Source organism: Pinus tabuliformis, chromosome Q, assembly GCF_031772625.1.
Source record: "Pinus tabuliformis cultivar Carrire ecotype Pingquan chromosome Q, CPIR1, whole genome shotgun sequence".
Lineage (NCBI taxonomy): Eukaryota > Viridiplantae > Streptophyta > Pinopsida > Pinales > Pinaceae > Pinus > Pinus tabuliformis.
The window spans coordinates 1,179,124,968-1,179,143,101 of record NC_142296.1 but is presented as its reverse complement, the minus strand read 5'-3'; the positions used below and the strand labels follow the sequence as shown (position 1 = coordinate 1,179,143,101).

Sequence of the window (18,134 nt, the reverse complement as noted above, 5' to 3'; positions counted from 1 at the left end):
AAAAATGTATTTATTGTTTTAATAACACCTAATAAACTTAAACAACAACCATAAAATTATATTATTATAAATATTTTCCAACCTAACCAAGAACCAAAAACATTATATAGCTACTTAACTAGTGATGTGAAAATAAAAAAATGTATTTACTGTTTTTCACTATGAAATTAGCATTTTTGAAAAAAGGTAAAGCTTTACTTTTCTTTACAAGACCCCTCCCAACCCAAACTTCGTTTACATTCTAGAACAAGAAGGAGGATCTGTTCGCCCCCTCCCAACCCAAACTTCGTTTACATTCTAGAACAAGAAGGAGGATCTGTTCGCTTTTCGCAGGGCGGGAGCGAAAACGAGATTGCAGAGATTTGCGAATTAGGGTTTCACCAGTAGCAGACACTCGAACCCCACGATCGGTTCTTCAGTCCATTGACGGCGCCAAGGTATGTTCCATTTTTAACTTCAATGGATTTACACCCGCACATTCAGTCTTCCACACAGAGAGGAGTACACGCATTTCAGGTTTCTGGTTCAAAATCCAGTGTGTTTTTAGCAGCCACTCTTGTATGTTTAGGTTTTAATCTCTGTGCTGCAATTTGTTACTGTTTGCAGGGATGGCGCTGGCATTTGATGAGTACGGGAGGCCATTTATCATAATAAAGGAGCAGGAGGAGAAGACCCGAATCAGAGGCTTAGATGCTCAGAAGGCCAACATTGCGGCCGCCAGGTCCGTTGCGAGAATCCTCCGCACCTCACTCGGCCCCAAGGGAATGGACAAGATGCTCCAGAGCCCCGACGACGATGTCACCATCAGTAAGCTTCTCTTCCATTTATTGAATCTCTATTTCTGGGTCGGTAAAACCCCTTAAAAATCTAAAAATCTGAAACTAAGTAGAATTTATTTTAAAAAACTTATGATTCGTAAGTAGCAGTTACTTTAAAAAATTTATAGGTTTTCCGAAAGGAGTGAAATAAGCAAATACTCTGCGATCTGATTACTCTTCCTCACAAACTGTGAGGCCCGCCGAGCTAGATGCTCTACATATGACGCTAACTGCCTACGAAAGCTCCCGAATGGGTGAATGCGTTGAGATGTCACTAACATTGAGAGATAGACACTTTCCAGGGATCTACTTGGTGTAGAGGTACTTTTGGCGGGCTTTTCACTAACCAAGAAACTTCGTTTACAAATTATTTTGCTCAAAATAACACCAATTGCTCGACAGCAGAAGGTTCATAAAGAAATGGAAATAATAATTTTAAGAAGAATTTCGGAATAAAGAAATAAATTATATAAATGTCCACAAATGATGAAAGGAAATTAGGTTAATGGGACTAAAACTATATATTGATGCTGGAGTGCTTAAAGGTATTCGCTGAAAAGGAGAGACTACAAATAAGATTTCAGATTTAACAGAATGACGAATGATAAAATAACAAAGGGGTGATTATCTCAATTGTTTGTAGCCAATGTTGTTGAGCATCTGGCTGGTTCTGGTTACGTGTTAGTAGGTAACCAGTTTAAATCCCCCAGATTTAGGTGCACTAGTCTATGTCAACAGTTTTACGAAGAATGCCATTCACAAATATGGAGAAGCATCTCTTGGATTTCCTTATCAGATTTTCAAGGGTTATAATAACAGATAAACCTGATACAATGAAGACGAGCATCTGGCTGGTTCTGGTTACGTGTTAGTAGGTAACCAGTTTAAATGCCCCAGATTTAGGTGCACTAGTCTATGTCAACAGTTTTACGAAGAATGCCATTCACAAATATGGAGAAGCATCTCTTGGATTTCCTTATCAGATTTTCAAGGGTTATAATAACAGATAAACCTGATACAATGAAGACGAGACTAATAGCAGAAGCCTAGAAAATAAATAAGTCCTAATTTATCTAAGCGTCAAACGGGAGGTATGCAGGGCCATAAACCAGGCTGGATTCTATCCTGGCAAACTTTATTGAAGCTCATCAGACTGCAAAGTTTGATGGCATCAATCTGCATTGCTTCTCTGCGACATATTTTGGCATTGATGCATAGTTAATATGGAATCGATACTCCATATATATGTAATCTAACCAATAGCGTCAAAATGGCATCATCTTATATGACCATGGAAATAACTCCTAATGAAGACTGTAATCTTACAGAGACCAGCATAAATAAACATGTTGAGTTTAAGATCCATAAGGCACCGTTGAGTATTTTTTAAGTGACAAGACACCATTTTTGAGAATTCGATGTTTATATGTAATCTAACCAATAGCATCAAATGGCATCATCTTATATGACCATGGAAAGAACCCCTAATGAAGACTGTAATCTTACAGAGACCAGCATAAATAAACTTGTTGAATTTAAGATCCACAAGGCACTGTTGAGTTTTTTTTTTTAAGTTACAAGACACCATTGTTGACAATTCGCTGTTTAGATTCAAGTCTACGGCATATAGTTGGCATAGTAAGAAAAGATATGTTGCTCCCTCAGAACTCACTGATACTTCTCACTGGCACTAGCTAGTAAGGTGACTATCAAGAAGTGAAAGGAACAAATCTCTATGATACCAAAGATCATCTGACTTCACTTCTAAGGAATATCAGACTTTTGTTGTGTCTTCAATCTCCATAATAAGTCCAGGAGTATCCACCGATCTTCATTCTCTGAAGCATTGATCTATCTCATTGGTATAATTTCCTTTGCCTATCTTCAATATCATAATCAAGGAAGAGCATATGCATGGGCAGATTGTTCTGGCAGTCAGTGATATTGTTGACATCCACTGTCAATACTATTAGCATTTCAAAATCAAAACTATCTTCTACACTTGGGGTTTCAGACGAAGCAGGGTTTCAAATCATAACCAGTCTGAAAAACCATTGGAGTTGGGGGCTCTTTGACTAGGTTCTGAAAGTGCATGCTATTTGTAAGATTGGTGTAATGAAAGGAAGGGTAAAGAGGGTATAGCCAAAGTAATTGATAGGTTTCTGGTGGACACCAAAATTAGGCTATACCTACCTTCAGTGATAATGGAATTCACAACCACCAAACCCAAATTTTATATTTTTTAGGCACTAGCTGGAGTAGTGGATAAAACCACCACTCCTTTAGATCCAAATAATTTTAACTTCTATATCGATCCATCGCCACTTTATGTTATTTCCTTGTAGACGAAGGGATGGAACTCCCTGTCTGAAACATAAAACAAAATTTAAGGAACAGTAGCATGAGTCGAGCAGTGTTCTCTCCTCTGATGAGTTGTGGCACAAAAACCGTGCATTATCTAAGTCCCTCCTCTTTAAGGTAGAACTGGGTGACTGATTAGCTGACCTGGAAAACTTCTTCATCCTCTATTGCAAAACGGAGTATTTCTATGTTAGTCAGTCGAACTCACATGGAAAATCCAATCTGTGATATGTTTTATTTCTCTAAAATAAAACAAAATTAACCATATGTTGCATTACAGATTTGTTTTCGACTTGCATCTCAATCAGTGATATTAGGCTATATATCTGAATAAATTACTGTTTTCATTGTCACGTTCTAGGTACTCCTTTGAGATCAAGTCCTGAATTCTGGATTTTATTGCTTTAAGTTCGGGCTTGAATGTGCTTTGGAACTGTTCAACACACTCACTCAATAGTTGTTGCTGAGGTAAGATTTTTCTAGCCTTCATGATGAGAACTATTGTTGAATCTATTCAGAAATGTCTGTCTTCTTTTACATTTTCAATCACTCTATTCCTCTCATTTGCATTCATATCTGTAAGTGGAATCTTAATATTTTTCAACTTGTGCGAAAAGGGAGGATTGAATTCAAAATTATCACTTGTAGATATTGTTGCAGTGCTAGGTTCCTTTAGAAGAATCTCGATCTTGCCACATGAAACTAAATACAGAAGTTGAATAAGATCTTCATCTTCCAAATTTAGTTGAGATTTAATTTCTACACAGCTCATCTTTGTAGCTTCATTGAACAACAGTAGCAGAGCTGCTTGGTATGTTGTTACTGCCAAGTCTATTACCGATGGCTCTTGGCTCTACACAGTTCATATGGCTCACGATGTATAAGACTTTGTTCCTCTGCATTATGTATAACATTAACACATAGGTCGACTGGCACATTCCTATACAACAAAGTCAGTTTGAACTTTGAATGAATGGCATCAATCTACATTGCTTCTCTGTGACATATTACCTCATAATACAACAAAGCGCAGTAAGAAAGAACTAACAGGCAAATCGGCTAAGAATATAACATAGAGTGATCTCATATGATTTTCAACGTAAAAGATCTAATAAACAATCATAGCAAAAACCTTCTTTTGGTGGAAAAACAGTTCCACCACAAATAAATAAAAACACTCTCCATATACACAATACACACAGGTTCTAAATAAATCCTTTGGACCGTGTACAAACGGGAATAATTTACTTTATAACAAATAAATAATTGAAACTCATAGTGGCTTCCTATTCATGGAAGGACCAATATAACAGAAAGCCATCGTCATGATGATACTTTTACATCTCTGACTTTGTTCCAGACAGATGTGAAGACAATTGATGAGAAGCTGCCATGCTGAACAACAACAACAGCAACATAATATTTAGTAATTAGAAAGATCTATATCTAGAACTATATAGACTGAGCAGCTATTCTAAAGCCCAATTCACTCAACAACAATGGTGCTACTTTTATTTTCAAAACTTTTTTAGGGACAAAACCAGTAGATCCATGTAACCATCATCACAAATATAACCTCTACTACTGTGCACTGCAAAAATGGAGGGTGGAAAGTGCTGTTAGTGAAAATTTCCAATGGATGTTTGGCTTGTTAAATCTTGTTGAATTACAAAATGATGGGACTAGCCTGAATTCAGTATCCTGGATTTGTGGTCCACAGTTTTCTGTTATGAAATTTCCTAGCCCATTAGGATCTGGGAATCATATTCCTTGAGAGCTGATGGATTTTGATTAATTTGGAGTGGTAACACTTGCTTTGATACTGCAGCAAGAAAAGCATCTTTACAGTCTGCAGTTCATTCTCAACCATTTGATTGCATCCTTTGGTGTATCTGTGTCTTTCTATGTTCTCCAGTTCCTCTACCTTCTAGTTTCTATGTGAATAATATACACATCGGATCTATTAAGCTAAGTGTCATCTTTGTCTTTTAATTGGTAATGGTTTCAAGAGTAAATCTGATTCTAGGTTCGGATTAATGAGTTTCACTGGTTAATGAATCTTATCGCATTTGACAGCTTTGTCTTTATCTGTATTTTCTATAATTGATCTGAGTAGAACAATGCAATCACATATGTCAGATTAGATTCGTCCAATCTAAAAGCTGTAGGATATAAGTTAATCAATTTTGGAAGAGAGTTAACAAAATTTCAGAAAATAGCAGTAGGTCAATGGCATAAAAAGACATCCAACTAATTTAATTCTGAAAACACTAAAGGTTAGAGTCACAGTTATTACCTTGTTTGCCAATTTCATTTCCTTCTCTTGGTATCGACTCAATCTTCTCAAACGTGGACCCGTCCTTCTCTTGAGCCATCCACATCTTTTTCAGCATGAGAATTTCGGGATTTTCGGCCAAACATCAGAAGTCTTCTGAATCCTTTGGCAGTGTTTTCTGAATTGCCCCACTTTCTACGGGAATGTGCTGAATCCAACTTTTTATTGTCAGTTACAGGGGAGACCAATGGTGGGACCTGAGCTACTCTCTGTAACTGTGGCCTTGCATTTGGAGAATTGGAGACAATGGTAAGAGATTTGCCAAACTCAAAATTATGTAACTTTGGAGTACATATTTCTTCAGAGGGGACATCGTTTTCAGGTATTAATCTGAACTCAAAATTGTTTGAATCTGGATCATCAAGAGATGAGGCATGCACAACCGTTGCTTCAGAAGGTTCCTCAAGATCAGATCTCTGGAGTTTAAAAGATGAAGATTGAAAGCTGTTCTTGCGATCTGGCTGTACATCAAGCTGCCTAGAATTCGGAGAGTCTGACATAGCCACTTCAATTAGAGGAGTTGAGGCAGCTTCTGTGACCTCAACATTCTCAGGTCTTTCATCTACTAAACCATCCACTGTTGCGCCATGATAATCTCTAGACTGCTGAACACGGTCCAACTTCAAGATAGATAATGAATTGGTTGAATCTCGAGTAGCTAAATCCCCCGAATAGATTGAACCCTTTCCTCTCTTTCCAGAACTATAATCCAGATTAGATCCTTCTACCTGTTCTTTATCTTCTATTGTCTTCCAATAGTCTGCTTTCAATGGCTGATTATTTTCCCCATTTTGTGATTTGGATTCATTAATATGCTTATCTGTAACACATACATCTGTATGTTCCTTAGACTTGCCATTTACCACACTATTATCCAGGTTACTTTCTTCATCATTGCAAAGGGCCTGCATGGCTGAACTACCTGGGTGATTTTTCTGTCTGCCTTTCAAATCTAAGGGAACTTTTAAGGACCCACCATTTAATTTTCTTACAGGTAAAGCGATCTTGTTTGCAGCGAGTGACTGGTTTTTCTTTGAATTCGGGTTATCCAAGTCATTTGCAGTTGGCTCTGAAACAACGACATTGACCTTTAGTGTATCACCCTGTTTCTCCATCCGTAAAACTGGAGTCTGGTTGCTGCTCTTCTTAACATTAGAGATGCTGCCATTTTCTTTGTTTAAAATATTTGACCCATTTGAATCCATGGCCTTTTCGTGGAAGACCTTTGTAACAGTCTTGGAAGAAACGGATGATTTATCATTAGCTTTTACATTACCTCCGATTTCTGTCTTGCTAGAAGTAATTTGTTTACTGCTCTTCTTAACATTAACTGTAGTTTGTTTAGCTGGAGAAACTAACCTTGACTGTCTTGAGGTATTGGAATCTTCTCTTTTGAGTCCCGACTGAGAAGAAATCGACTGACTAACAGTATCCCTCAAATGGTTTGATGTCTCTTTATGTGAACTCAATCTATATATTGCTTCATTGGAATCTTTTTTGAGAGGCTTCGGAAGAGACTGTGCACGAGTTAGGAGAGGACTTGTTTGAATTTTCTGATAACTTACAGATAATTCACTTGTTGGTACAGGCTTCAGTTGTTGATGCTTTGGCAGATGGGAGTTAGTTGCCAGTTTATTTGCACTTGTAGCTGTCTTTCCTGCAATTCGTTGTCTCTGTGTCTTCGGATCTTCAATCCGTTTACTCTCCTCCTCTTCCTGAATAGAATCTCTCCACCAAAAAATCATGTTAACAATATATACTTTTGACCATAATCCAGCACAATGCAGCTAGAATAAACCAGCTCCTTCCAGATTTTGTAAAGAGAAACTTAATAAAAGTGGGAAAATTTAAAAAGAAAATATTAATACCTTGTCCTTTCTGGTCTTTTGCAGACTTGCTTTAAAGGAAAGTGATTGTTGGGCCTGTGACTGTGCTTTGGCCAATGGAGTCGGCTTCGTTGATTTTCCGCTCCTTGCAGCCTTTTCAGCCTTTTTCTTTGTTGGCACTTCTTCTACTGCTTTCAACTGCCCATCCTTGCATCCTATTTTCGTTCCAGGTAGTTCCTCTACAATTTTATCATTTTGCTTCCTTGGCAGAGATCCTTGTTCATTCACTTGACCATTACAGTTTTCATCAAGATACATATCATTATCTGTCACAGGATCACATAGGGAGTCTTTTTCAGAATTTCTCTCTGGAACCATAAACAACTGAGCAGGTTCCTGGATAATAGAGGTTTCAGATTTGTTTTCTGGGACATTAGGGAAAGGATGTTCGGCCTTATCAATTGGTGTAAGCTCAGAGTCCATATTTATGTCAGACATCATTTCTCTATATTTATGTCAGACATCAATTCTCTATTGACATGCTCATGCACTGTAGATCGAGGTTGGGACTATGAAAGAATTATCCACTAAACATTGCCCATAGCATTTTTCTCTGCACAATTGATCACTGTTCTCAGTAATTGTGTTCTCAACATCAACCCTGGCATCCCATTGTGAATCTGTATGAACTAATTCCTTTTGCGTATGCCGCTTAGAAACATTAATGAACCATTTGTTTTTGTCCTCCAATGTCACCTTTATCTAGAATCCTCAACGAATGTTTTGTTACCACAATGGCCAAGTCACTGGTCTCATGCCTGTAATAAAAATGGTGTTCATATAAATCATCAATCCACCACCATCACTGTAATGATAATCACAATATCATGATCATTATAATAAGAAAATCTAGAGGGATTTATAAGTGTGAAATCCAGCAAAATCTGCTTTTTAAAATAGCAAATCATACATATTTTTGTTGAAATATTTTAATTTTTGGGATTTTTATACTATTTTAGATTTTATATATTCTGCATGAATTTTGTTGAATCTTATTAATCTTTAAAATGGCATATGAAAATTATAAAATGTTTGACCATATTTGTATTAAAATATTCAAATTTAAAATACATTATTCAAAGCTTCTCTATCTCATTGGTATAATTTCCGTTGCCTATCTTCAATATCATAATCAAGGAAGAGCATATGCATGGGCAGATTGTTCTGGCAGTCAGTGATATTGTTGACATCCACTGTCTATACTATTAGCATTTCAAAATCAAAACTAAGTGACAAGACACCATTGTTGACAATTCGCCGTTTAGATTCAAGTCTAGGGCATATAGTTGGCATAGTAAGAAAAGATATGTTGCTCCCTCAGAACTCACTGATACTTCTCACTGGCACTAGCTAGTAAGGTGCCTATGAAGAAGTGAAAGGAACAAATCTCTATGATACCAAAGATCATCTGACTTCACTTCTAAGGAATGTCATACTTTTGCTGTGTCTTCAATCTCCATAATAAGTCCAGGAGTATCCATTGATCTTCATTCTCTGAAGCATAGATCTATCTCATTGGTATAATTTCCTTGGCCTATCTTCAATATCATAATCAAGGAAGAGCATATGCAGGGCAGTCAGTGATATTGTTGACATCCACTGTCAATACTATTAGCATTTCAAAATCAAAACTATCTTCTACACTTGGGGTTTCAGACGAAGCAGGGTTTCAAATCATAACCAGTCTGAAAAACCATTGGAGTTGGGGGGCTCTTTGACATTCATTCAAAACATGTTTATCCCTTTGTATATTGGTAACCATAAGGTCCAATAGCATTATGAATCTAAATCAAATAACGAGGTCCAAAGTCATCAAATGTCGGGTTATCCATTGTTGGCAGGGTGCCAATAAGCATTACCACTCTCTGTTTATGTATGTGTGACTATGAGGTTTATCCCTTTGTATATTGGTAACCATAAGGTCCAATAGCATTATGAATCTAAATCAAACAACGAGGTCCAAAGTCATCAACTGTCGGGTTATCCATTGTTGGCATGGTGCCAATAAGCATTACCACTCTGTTTATGTATGTGTGACTATGAGGCAGTAAGTAGTTTTATGGTTGTTCATGTATGTGTGATTATGAGGTATGTAGCGTTATGATTCCATGTCTAGGAAATAACTTTATTTCATTCAGGAAGAGACCGGTCCAAAGTCATCAAATGTCAGGTTATCCATTGTTGGCATGGTGTCAATAAGCATTACCACTCTGTTTATGTATGTGTGACTATGAGGTAGTATGTAGCTTTATGGTTGTTCATGTATGTGTCATTATGAGGTGTGTAGCTTTATGATTCCATGTCTAGTTAGGAAATTACTTTCCTTCCCTCAGGAAGGAGGTCTGTGCCAATTTTGTGACTATGAGGTAGTATGTAGCTTTATGGTTGTTCATGTATGCATGATTATGAGGTATGTAGCTTTATGATTCCATGTCTAATTAGAAATTTCTTTCATTCACTCATGAAGGAGGTCTCTGTCAATTTTGTGACACTATGAGGTAGTATGTAGCTTTATGGTTGTTCATGTATGTGTGATTATGAGGTATGTAGCTTTATGATTCCATGTCTAGTTAGGAAATTTCTTTCATTCACTTAGGAAGGAGGTCTCTGTCAATTTTGTGACTACAAGCTATTATGTAGCTTTATGGTTGTTCATGTATGTGTGATTATGAGGTATGTAGCTTTATGATTCCATGTCTAGTTAGGAAATTTCTTTCATTCACTCAAGATGGAGGTCTCTGTCAATTTTGTGACTATGAGTTAGTACGTAGCTTTATGGTTGTTCATGTATGTGTGATTATGAGGTATGTAGCTTTATGATTCCATGTCTAGTTATGAAAGCATGCATTTTTTACTATAAATATCCGGCAAGACCTGGTACAAAGCATAAAATAACACACATTTGTGCTGGAAGCCCTGGTTTTGTAGCAGAACTGAATTCATTCATTGGAAAGAAACAAAATGAAAATTAATAAAGTAGCTGCTGTCACAATTCAGTCCGTCCTTATTTGTATCTTGAGAAAAGAATTGGAGGTGCAGTTGGGCTTTTAATGGATGGATATCTTCTCTGAGAAACTTTCCCATCAATTTGACTCTTCTTTTGAGATCCATAATTACAGAAACAACCAACCTATACATCATAATAGTAATGCTCTTTGCATCAACCAAGAAAGACATTAACAATTTTCCATTGAGGACAACTATATTGGGTATGTACAAGGAAGAAGAAACACAATTATAATAAATCAGATCTCTTTATCACTCACAGACAACACACCAACACCATCAAAAGTTAGCCTGAGGCTGCTGATGCCCAAAAGAGACACACTTCCATTTCAGAAGATTGTAGCCCTGAAAGATTTTCAACCTTTTCAAGCCTTCAATTCCAGACTGGTAACATCAGATGAGATCCCAATTTCAGCATTGAAGAAGAAATTTCAAGCCATGTGACAAGATCTTCACACTTAAAGACAAAGGGAAAGCCAGAAGGCTACTGTACATCTCATCTAAGCTCTGTGCAATTTCTTCAGACTCTCATATACAGCTGTAATTGGCAGCAACCTCATATGAGGCCCAATTTTTCAATGGTAAATATGCTGCTCACCCCAAGAGGGGTATTAGGGATCATAAGAAACCTTGTGGGTAGTAATGGATCTCTGTGAGGAACTTTTGGCACAATGAATTCATTGCACCCAAAAGTAGAGAGTCCCTAAAAAAGGTCAAACCACCTGTTGTTTTTCCTTAGAGCTCACATAATCTTCTTGTCTTCTAAACCACCAAATAAAATTGAAATTAAAATTGAGCTTCCAATGCTCTGATCTAACAATCAACTCAATCCATCAGAGAGTAGCAACCTCAGAAATACTCTCCAAATGGGGTCTCCACACACCGACGCGGCTCATCCTCCTGCTATGCCTACCAGACCTGCTGCTCTCATGGTGGGCCTTCTCAGACAACACATCTGCCAAATAATGCTCAGAGATTACAAGCTTTGTGACCGACCCACATTGCTTGATCCAGATTGAAGCACCATCCCCTTTTTTAGACTCACTTGGATTTGCATCTCCATCTGGGGCAACAGCAGATGCAGATTGTTCCCTTCTGCCCCTCCTACTTGACGCCCTTTTGCTTGATGAAGGGCATCTCCCTCTCTCCTAGTGTATATCTACTCCTATTTTTCTAGACCACCTATTTTTCTCTCCATAGTACACAACCCTATGTTTGACGAAATGCCTGAGAAGATTTCACTGCCTTTTCTTTGTTCTAAGGCAATGAAATCTTCTCAGGCATTTCGTCAAACATTTCGTCAGTATATATATGAAAAATAAGTTATATGATGCAATAATAAGGTGTGGTAATTAGTTAATATGATGCAATAATCAGGTCTGGTGACAATGCCATACGCCTATGTAAACAAAATGTAACATAATATCAAATACTCTCGCATATAACCAAAAATAGGGGACAGCAACATTTCTGCCTTCCTACTTTCTGATCGTTGGACTAGAAACTTAATACTCTAAGATTAATTATAACTGATATATATCTTTAACATAGTGTTTGAACATCGAACCAAAATCCATAATAACATTACCAGATTGCAAAAGTTTATCTTCTTGATAACTCAGTCATTACTGTACTTCTCAGGTTTTAAGAAAACAACTTCTCTGTCAAATTGAGATCGATATACAGTAGGATGTTCAACCAGATTCAAGTAGATAGCTTCTATAATACTACCATCTCCCTATCACAAATAAATATTGAAACCCAAGTCAAATTACTGGAGATGTGTGAAGGCTAATAATGTCACCAAAACTGTGAAGTCTGGGTAGGGGATTCGTTTTGTTTCTTTATCATCGATGTATCCCCCCACTGCTGGTAAGTTTCTGATAGAAATCAAGCACCTTTGGGTGTGCTTTGATCTTAGATGGTTTAAATCTTGTAAACCTCGGCCGATCTAAACTCTTCACGCGGGAAAGAGCTACATATCCCATGCCATAATCAAATGCCTGAAGATTTGTCTCCAACCTCTCCAATGTCATCCCTTGGCACTTGTGCACAGTAATAGTCCATCCTAAAATTAATGGCACCTGTGTTCGGGTAGCCACTTTCACTTCACCTTCATAAACATGCCAGGATTCTGATGTGATAATCCTTTCGACCCCATATAGAAATCTCACCTTTGGCCAGAACCCTGTTGGACTAATAGCTCTCAACTGCATATCATCCCTAACAAAATCAACAATCTGGCCCATTAACCCACTCAACAGCCTGTAAGAAACACATATTCCCCTCTTGAAACGGCATTCAGAACTGTCATCTGTTCATTGGATAACCTAATGTGTCCCTCCGAATGGGCCTCCCACATTCTCATGACTTTATTCCATTCTACTTCTTGTTGTTTGCAATTGGTTATTGCAGAAAGCCCTCCAGTTTCTGAGCCTATTTTGACCTTGGATTCACTCTGGCTTCCCTCTGATTGTTTTTCTGTGTTCTGTCTAGCTAGTGACTTTGTTTCTGGCAGCTCCATCCTCTCGCTGAGTTGCTGGGTTAGACTCATGTTCATGCTGAGAACCACTAAACCCGGTACCTAATTTTTCACTTCAAATCTCGAAGATTTCGCCATTTCAGTGAATCCAAACCCCATCACCCTGGATGCAAATGTTTTAGCCATAACTGTAGCAGAGTGCACATTTGTAACCCCAAACGTTGAGCACGCAACTGATCCCTACAGCGTAGAAAGCATAGGGCAGAAAGCGGAGCCGGTTTTCCAAAATGATCTGGTTACCTGGTGAACTGCAAGGGATGCTGGGTCGAATTGGTGAGGGAGCAGAAGGCGGGTTGTTTCCAAATTCAAATTCCACTTCCAGGCGGCAAGACGCTATGGAAATCAGAATGTATGTCAGAACCTGTCAGTGTTCGACGGTGGCCGAGCTGGGCGGAGGTCGCTAAGGGTGGCGGAGCTGGGCGGAGCGGAGAAATTACCGGTGGTCGGAGTCGGAGATTTTTCCGGGCAGTACCGGAAACCGGGCCATTCTACCGCCTAGGTAGACTACTCCATTTTGTTTGTGTTGTCACTGCCTTGTTTGGTTATTGGTATCAATTCTACTTTGGTACTGCATTTAGATACTTCAAGCTACATCATTTCCACATAAGATTGATAGGAATTCGACTATGTAGTGATTATAAAAAACACTACTGTTTATCTATCCTATTTTAGTACTACCACACGACTTGCAATTGTGCTAAACATAAAATACGAAATAGTTAAAATTTTGATCCATTTTTTGCTTTTGTAAGAAAACAATAGTTTATTTTAACCAGTGTTCCATGAGGATGTGTCCCCTATGGTGGGGTGCACATATCCACGCTTCCCACACACCTAGGATGGGAAGATGCTCAGGGACATGTTTCCCCATGCCCCCTTTTGGGGAGACACAGGGAGACGCAGGGGGAAACGTTTCCCTACTGTGGGGATGTGTTTCCCCAAAAGGGGTGCTTCTGGGCAGCTCCCCTAAAAAAGGGCTAGGTGCTCCCCCTTAATTTTGCTTGAAACAATAATTTATGAGTGGGAAAGCTCAACATTCAACCCTAGGGCCCTATTAATTGACTTAGGATGTTTGAGAGTGGTTCTGACCTCATTTTATTTCATATGGAGAAAGTAAATTTCAGATTCCACTCAAAATGCATCAGACATAACAATTTTTAGGATTTCAGGAATGAGTGAATTTCAATGTTTCCATTGGGCTCTATTATATATAAGGGTTTGGAACTACCATTTAATCAAGAGCACCAAGCCCAAAAGCACCCCTTTTGAGGGGGGCCATGTTCTGCTTAATTTTTTTTCTAGTAACTGTTGTAATATAGAAATTAAAAAAAATTATAAAACAACCATAAAAAAAAAATTAAAATTAAAAAGAACAACACATAACAAATATCAAAACCTAAACTAATTTGCAATCTCTAACTCACTCATTCGAGTTACCAAGCTTATGTCTACTCAGCTTGCTACGCAGCACTATTTGACTTACCAGTTAACTATTGCACCTCCTCCTCCATGGCACTCCTAAAATGCTCATTGGCCATTTTTAATCGTCAGTTTTAACTTTCGAGTCTTGACTTTAGATATGGATGACCTTAGACTGATTCTTTGACTTTCACTCTTTACTTTTTTTGAGTTTGAGTGATATCAATTTACTATTCCAATCTTCAGGCTTAAGTATCTATTATAGTCTATTTTGGTTAGTACTAATTAGATTCTAGAATCACGAATTTAAATTTTAAATCAATTTAGAATCTAGAATGATGAATGATGAATTTAATTTTTAAATCAATTTAGATTCTAGAATGTTGAATAATGAATGATGAATATGGATCAATCTAGTTCATTATTGAATCTCGTGGTGTATGAATGAATGATGTATGTATTAGTATGAATGATGAGTATGGATCAGTGTATTTCATTATTTAATTCAATCATGTACGGATCAATGTATTTATGCTTTCATTATTGAATATATATATATATATATATATTAAAAAAATTATATACCCCCATATCCCCCTGCCCCCTAATTTTACCTAAAATTTGAGGGTACTCTCACACGCCCCCCCTGTGCATCACCCCAGACATGCATCTCCCTATCTCGGAGTCTTGGTGGAACATTAGTTTTAACTTGCCAACATAGAAGGGTTGAAAATATAGTATGACTTCATATTGAAATATGACCATGCCCTTCAAATTTGATGCCAGGTTGAAGAAGTATTTTAGGAAAAGTATTTTGAAGTGTGTTCTAGTGTTTGCCTTTTAGAAAATGTTAATCTTTTTTCAAGCTTTCTTTTCAGTTCTTATAACTGATTTGTTTGTTTTACTTTAGTGGTTTATTTATAATAGTTAAAAAGGCTTACGAGATTTAATGGAAACCTTTTATACCCACACCAGATATGCCAAAAAGACCTTAGACGTGTGAATGCCAATTTTGATGCACCGTTCATATTGTGCAGTTGTGATGTTTTTTGTTAACGATTGTGTTGAATAGCTTTGTGTCGAATGATGCAGGTACCTTCAAGACAATTTATACCACATACGGGAATCACATGAGATGGATCTAGATTTGAAGATATAATTCTTCAAACATGTTAACTAATGCATTCAACTGTCCAATGTTCTTAGGTAGCGGTCTTGTAAGATTTCTTCTGACAATATCTGGTAACAAGAGTATTATTGTAATCATTAAAATGTTATAAATAAGATATATGAAATAAAAATTCAGGTATTGAATTTTTCATTAAACATTATTTAGAATGTATTAATACTTATAAGTATCTTAGACATGTATTTGTGTGAAAATAAATTGAATTGGTTTATGTTTAAGGACAAGGCATCCAAGGCGAGGTTAACCAAGACAAAAGTCACTCATCGTAGTGGCCAGAAAGGTTTAAAAGCACTGATAACAACCTTTGTAAGTATATTAAACATGTGATATTTTTTTAATAAATTTTGTACTAGAAGAAAGTCATTGTTATCTAATTTCCCCCTATTTACTGATTGATAGGAAATAAAATATGGAAGACCTCCAAATCATTTGGAAAAGGAGGTGTTGCAGCAAAAGAGATGGGTTGAATTTGTTGTTTGGATGGACTCTATGGTATGTAATCTTAGTTGGATTTCCAATATACTTTTAAACCATATTTTCATTTTATTTTTTAGTACTATTAGATATTATATCTTACCTCATTTTATGGTTAACATTGTATAACAAAAACATGTGTTGTGTTATGTAATTAATACTAACATGTAATATTGATTTTTTTTGTCAGAATGCTATAGGTAATGATTGCCAAGACGATGATCCAAATTATGTTCAACATATATCAGGAGATGATGAGGATGAGGATGAGGATGATGGTGGTGAAGGAGGAGATGATGATGATAGTTGCGGTGTTGGTGATGATGTGGATCAGAGTAATGAGGATGGTCAAGATAATCATGAGGATGATCTTGGTGGTGGTAGCTAGGCATGCACATGCATTGTTTTTTATGAAGAAATTATTGTGTAGAATGACATTGTTATGTTTAGATGGGTGTTGTGAATTTACCCTATATCAATGAGACATTTTGATTTTGTAATCATACGATGAGTTTGATTTATGTATGTTGTTAATTTATCGTAGAATAACAATATTCATGAAATATTTTGATTTGTTAATCATATTTGAATTTTACTTGTTTTGATTAAAAATAATACTGATTTTATTAGTATTATGTTGCTATTTTATACATGTTTTGAAAATTGTTAATGACACATTGTTATTTTTTTGGATGGATGTTGTCAATTTCTCTTAAATTTCTTTACAAATGATTTTGAATTGTGATATCTGCTTTAATGATATTTAGAAACTATCATATATTTCACTATGAATCTATAAAGGGGGTTATATATGTAAAGAAAAATATACTCTATATAAGAAGTCAAATGCGGATGTAACCATGGATGCAAAATTGAAAGTAAAATTGGATGTTAAACTAGGAATTAATACAAAATGCAAACAATTGACATACAAAGTGTTTTAAATTAGAAGTGAAAAATTGTGCAATAGTTGACATAAAGAAGGGAACAAAACATGGCATACAAAATGATATCAAATTGGGCAAAAACAAGGACACATAAATGGGCACCAAATTAGATGCAAAAAAAGACAACAACTAGATGTAAAATAAGATGCAAAGTTGAGCGTTAAAAAGAAGCAAAAAACGTTACAAATTAATATGCCAAATGATGATGCAAATAATGGTGTAAATTTGGGATGCAAACTTGGGTGCAAAAAAGGAAAAAAAAAAGATGTAAGAAAAGACATAAAACAAGATGCAAAATGGGGCTGAAAAAAGGTGAAACCAAGGATGCCATATTGGATGTAAAAAATGATTCCTAATCACATGCAAATTTAGGCTCGAACTCAGACACAAAATTATATGCAAATGTGGACACAAAATGAGACAAAAAAAGATGCAAATTTGGATGGTGAAAACGATGTAAAACTAGACACCAAAAAAATGCAAAATTGGATGAAAAAGTCGGTGTAAATAATGGTGCAACATTGGACACAAGTAGACACAAAAAAATGGGGCAAAAAGGGGCCTAAAATAGCTTAAAATTGGATGCAAAACTTGGTGCAAAAACAAATACAAAAGTAGACGTAAAAAATGGCTCTAAATTGAATGTACCATTAGACACAAAATAAGATGCAAAGGTGGACACAACACATGACTCAACATAAGATGCAAATATAAATGCAAATTTGGATGCTCAAAATGATGTAACATTAGATGCAAGAGATGGTGTTAAAAATGATGCAAAATTGGATGAAACAAATGACACAAAATATGGTGCAAAATGAGATGGGAAAAATGGAGACAAATCAAACGTAAATGTGGATGTAAAAAATGGTCCAAAAAAAGATGCAAAAATGGGCACAAAAATGGATGCAAAATTTGGTGCTAAATCAAATTCAACACATGGTGCAAAGATAGGCACCAAAGCTGGTGCAAAAATAGAAGCAAAAACTAGTGTAAGACTAGATACAAAACTTGGCGTAAGACTAGATGCAAAAACTGACACAAAATGGATGCATAAAAAGACGTTAAATTGGATTCAAAATACAGTGTAAACTTGATGCAAATGATGGTGCAAAAATGGAAGCAAAGAATGACACAAAATAGGAAGCAAAAGAGAA

At 36.5% G+C, this 18,134-nt stretch overlaps 2 protein-coding genes across 13 annotated transcripts; one reads left to right on the top strand and one right to left on the bottom strand.

The window, feature by feature from the left end:
* Positions 1–281: 281 nt before the first annotated feature.
* Positions 282–16,635, top strand: LOC149223898 (uncharacterized). 12 transcript variants are annotated; one of them, XM_089385951.1, is made up of 9 exons: positions 282–437; positions 607–807; positions 3,541–3,647; positions 5,693–5,763; positions 5,880–6,067; positions 15,460–15,584; positions 15,776–15,862; positions 15,956–16,048; positions 16,221–16,635. In XM_089385951.1, the coding sequence occupies exons 6-9, from the start codon at positions 15,537–15,539 to the stop codon at positions 16,416–16,418; spliced, it is 426 nt and encodes a 141-aa protein (XP_089242077.1). In that variant the 5' UTR covers positions 282–437; positions 607–807; positions 3,541–3,647; positions 5,693–5,763; positions 5,880–6,067; positions 15,460–15,536; the 3' UTR covers positions 16,419–16,635. The 12 variants fall into 12 exon arrangements, with proteins under 12 accessions (XP_089242077.1, XP_089242075.1, XP_089242081.1 ...); XM_089385949.1 differs by having other exon boundaries at positions 5,687–5,763; XM_089385955.1 differs by lacking the exon at positions 3,541–3,647 and having other exon boundaries at positions 5,687–5,763.
* On the bottom strand, positions 4,235–12,655 carry LOC149223899 (uncharacterized). Its single transcript, XM_089383688.1, is given in 6 exon segments — positions 4,235–4,574; positions 5,476–7,229; positions 7,383–7,862; positions 7,865–7,890; positions 12,036–12,144; positions 12,305–12,655. Coding segments are annotated over 5 exon segments (2,673 nt in total). The 3' UTR covers positions 4,235–4,574; positions 5,476–5,522.
* Positions 16,636–18,134: the final 1,499 nt, after the last annotated feature.

Bases quoted from the DNA above. Each gene is read 5' to 3' on its own strand.
- LOC149223898 (XM_089385948.1), top strand. From the start codon at position 691: ATGCTCAGAAGGCCAACATTGCGGCCGCCAGGTCCGTTGCGAGAATCC. The intron at 808-15,775 runs GTAAGCTTCTCT...TTTATGTTTAAG, and splicing joins CGACGACGATGTCACCATCA to GACAAGGCATCCAAGGCGAG. The intron at 16,049-16,220 runs GTATGTAATCTT...TTTTTTTGTCAG, and splicing joins TTGTTTGGATGGACTCTATG to AATGCTATAGGTAATGATTG.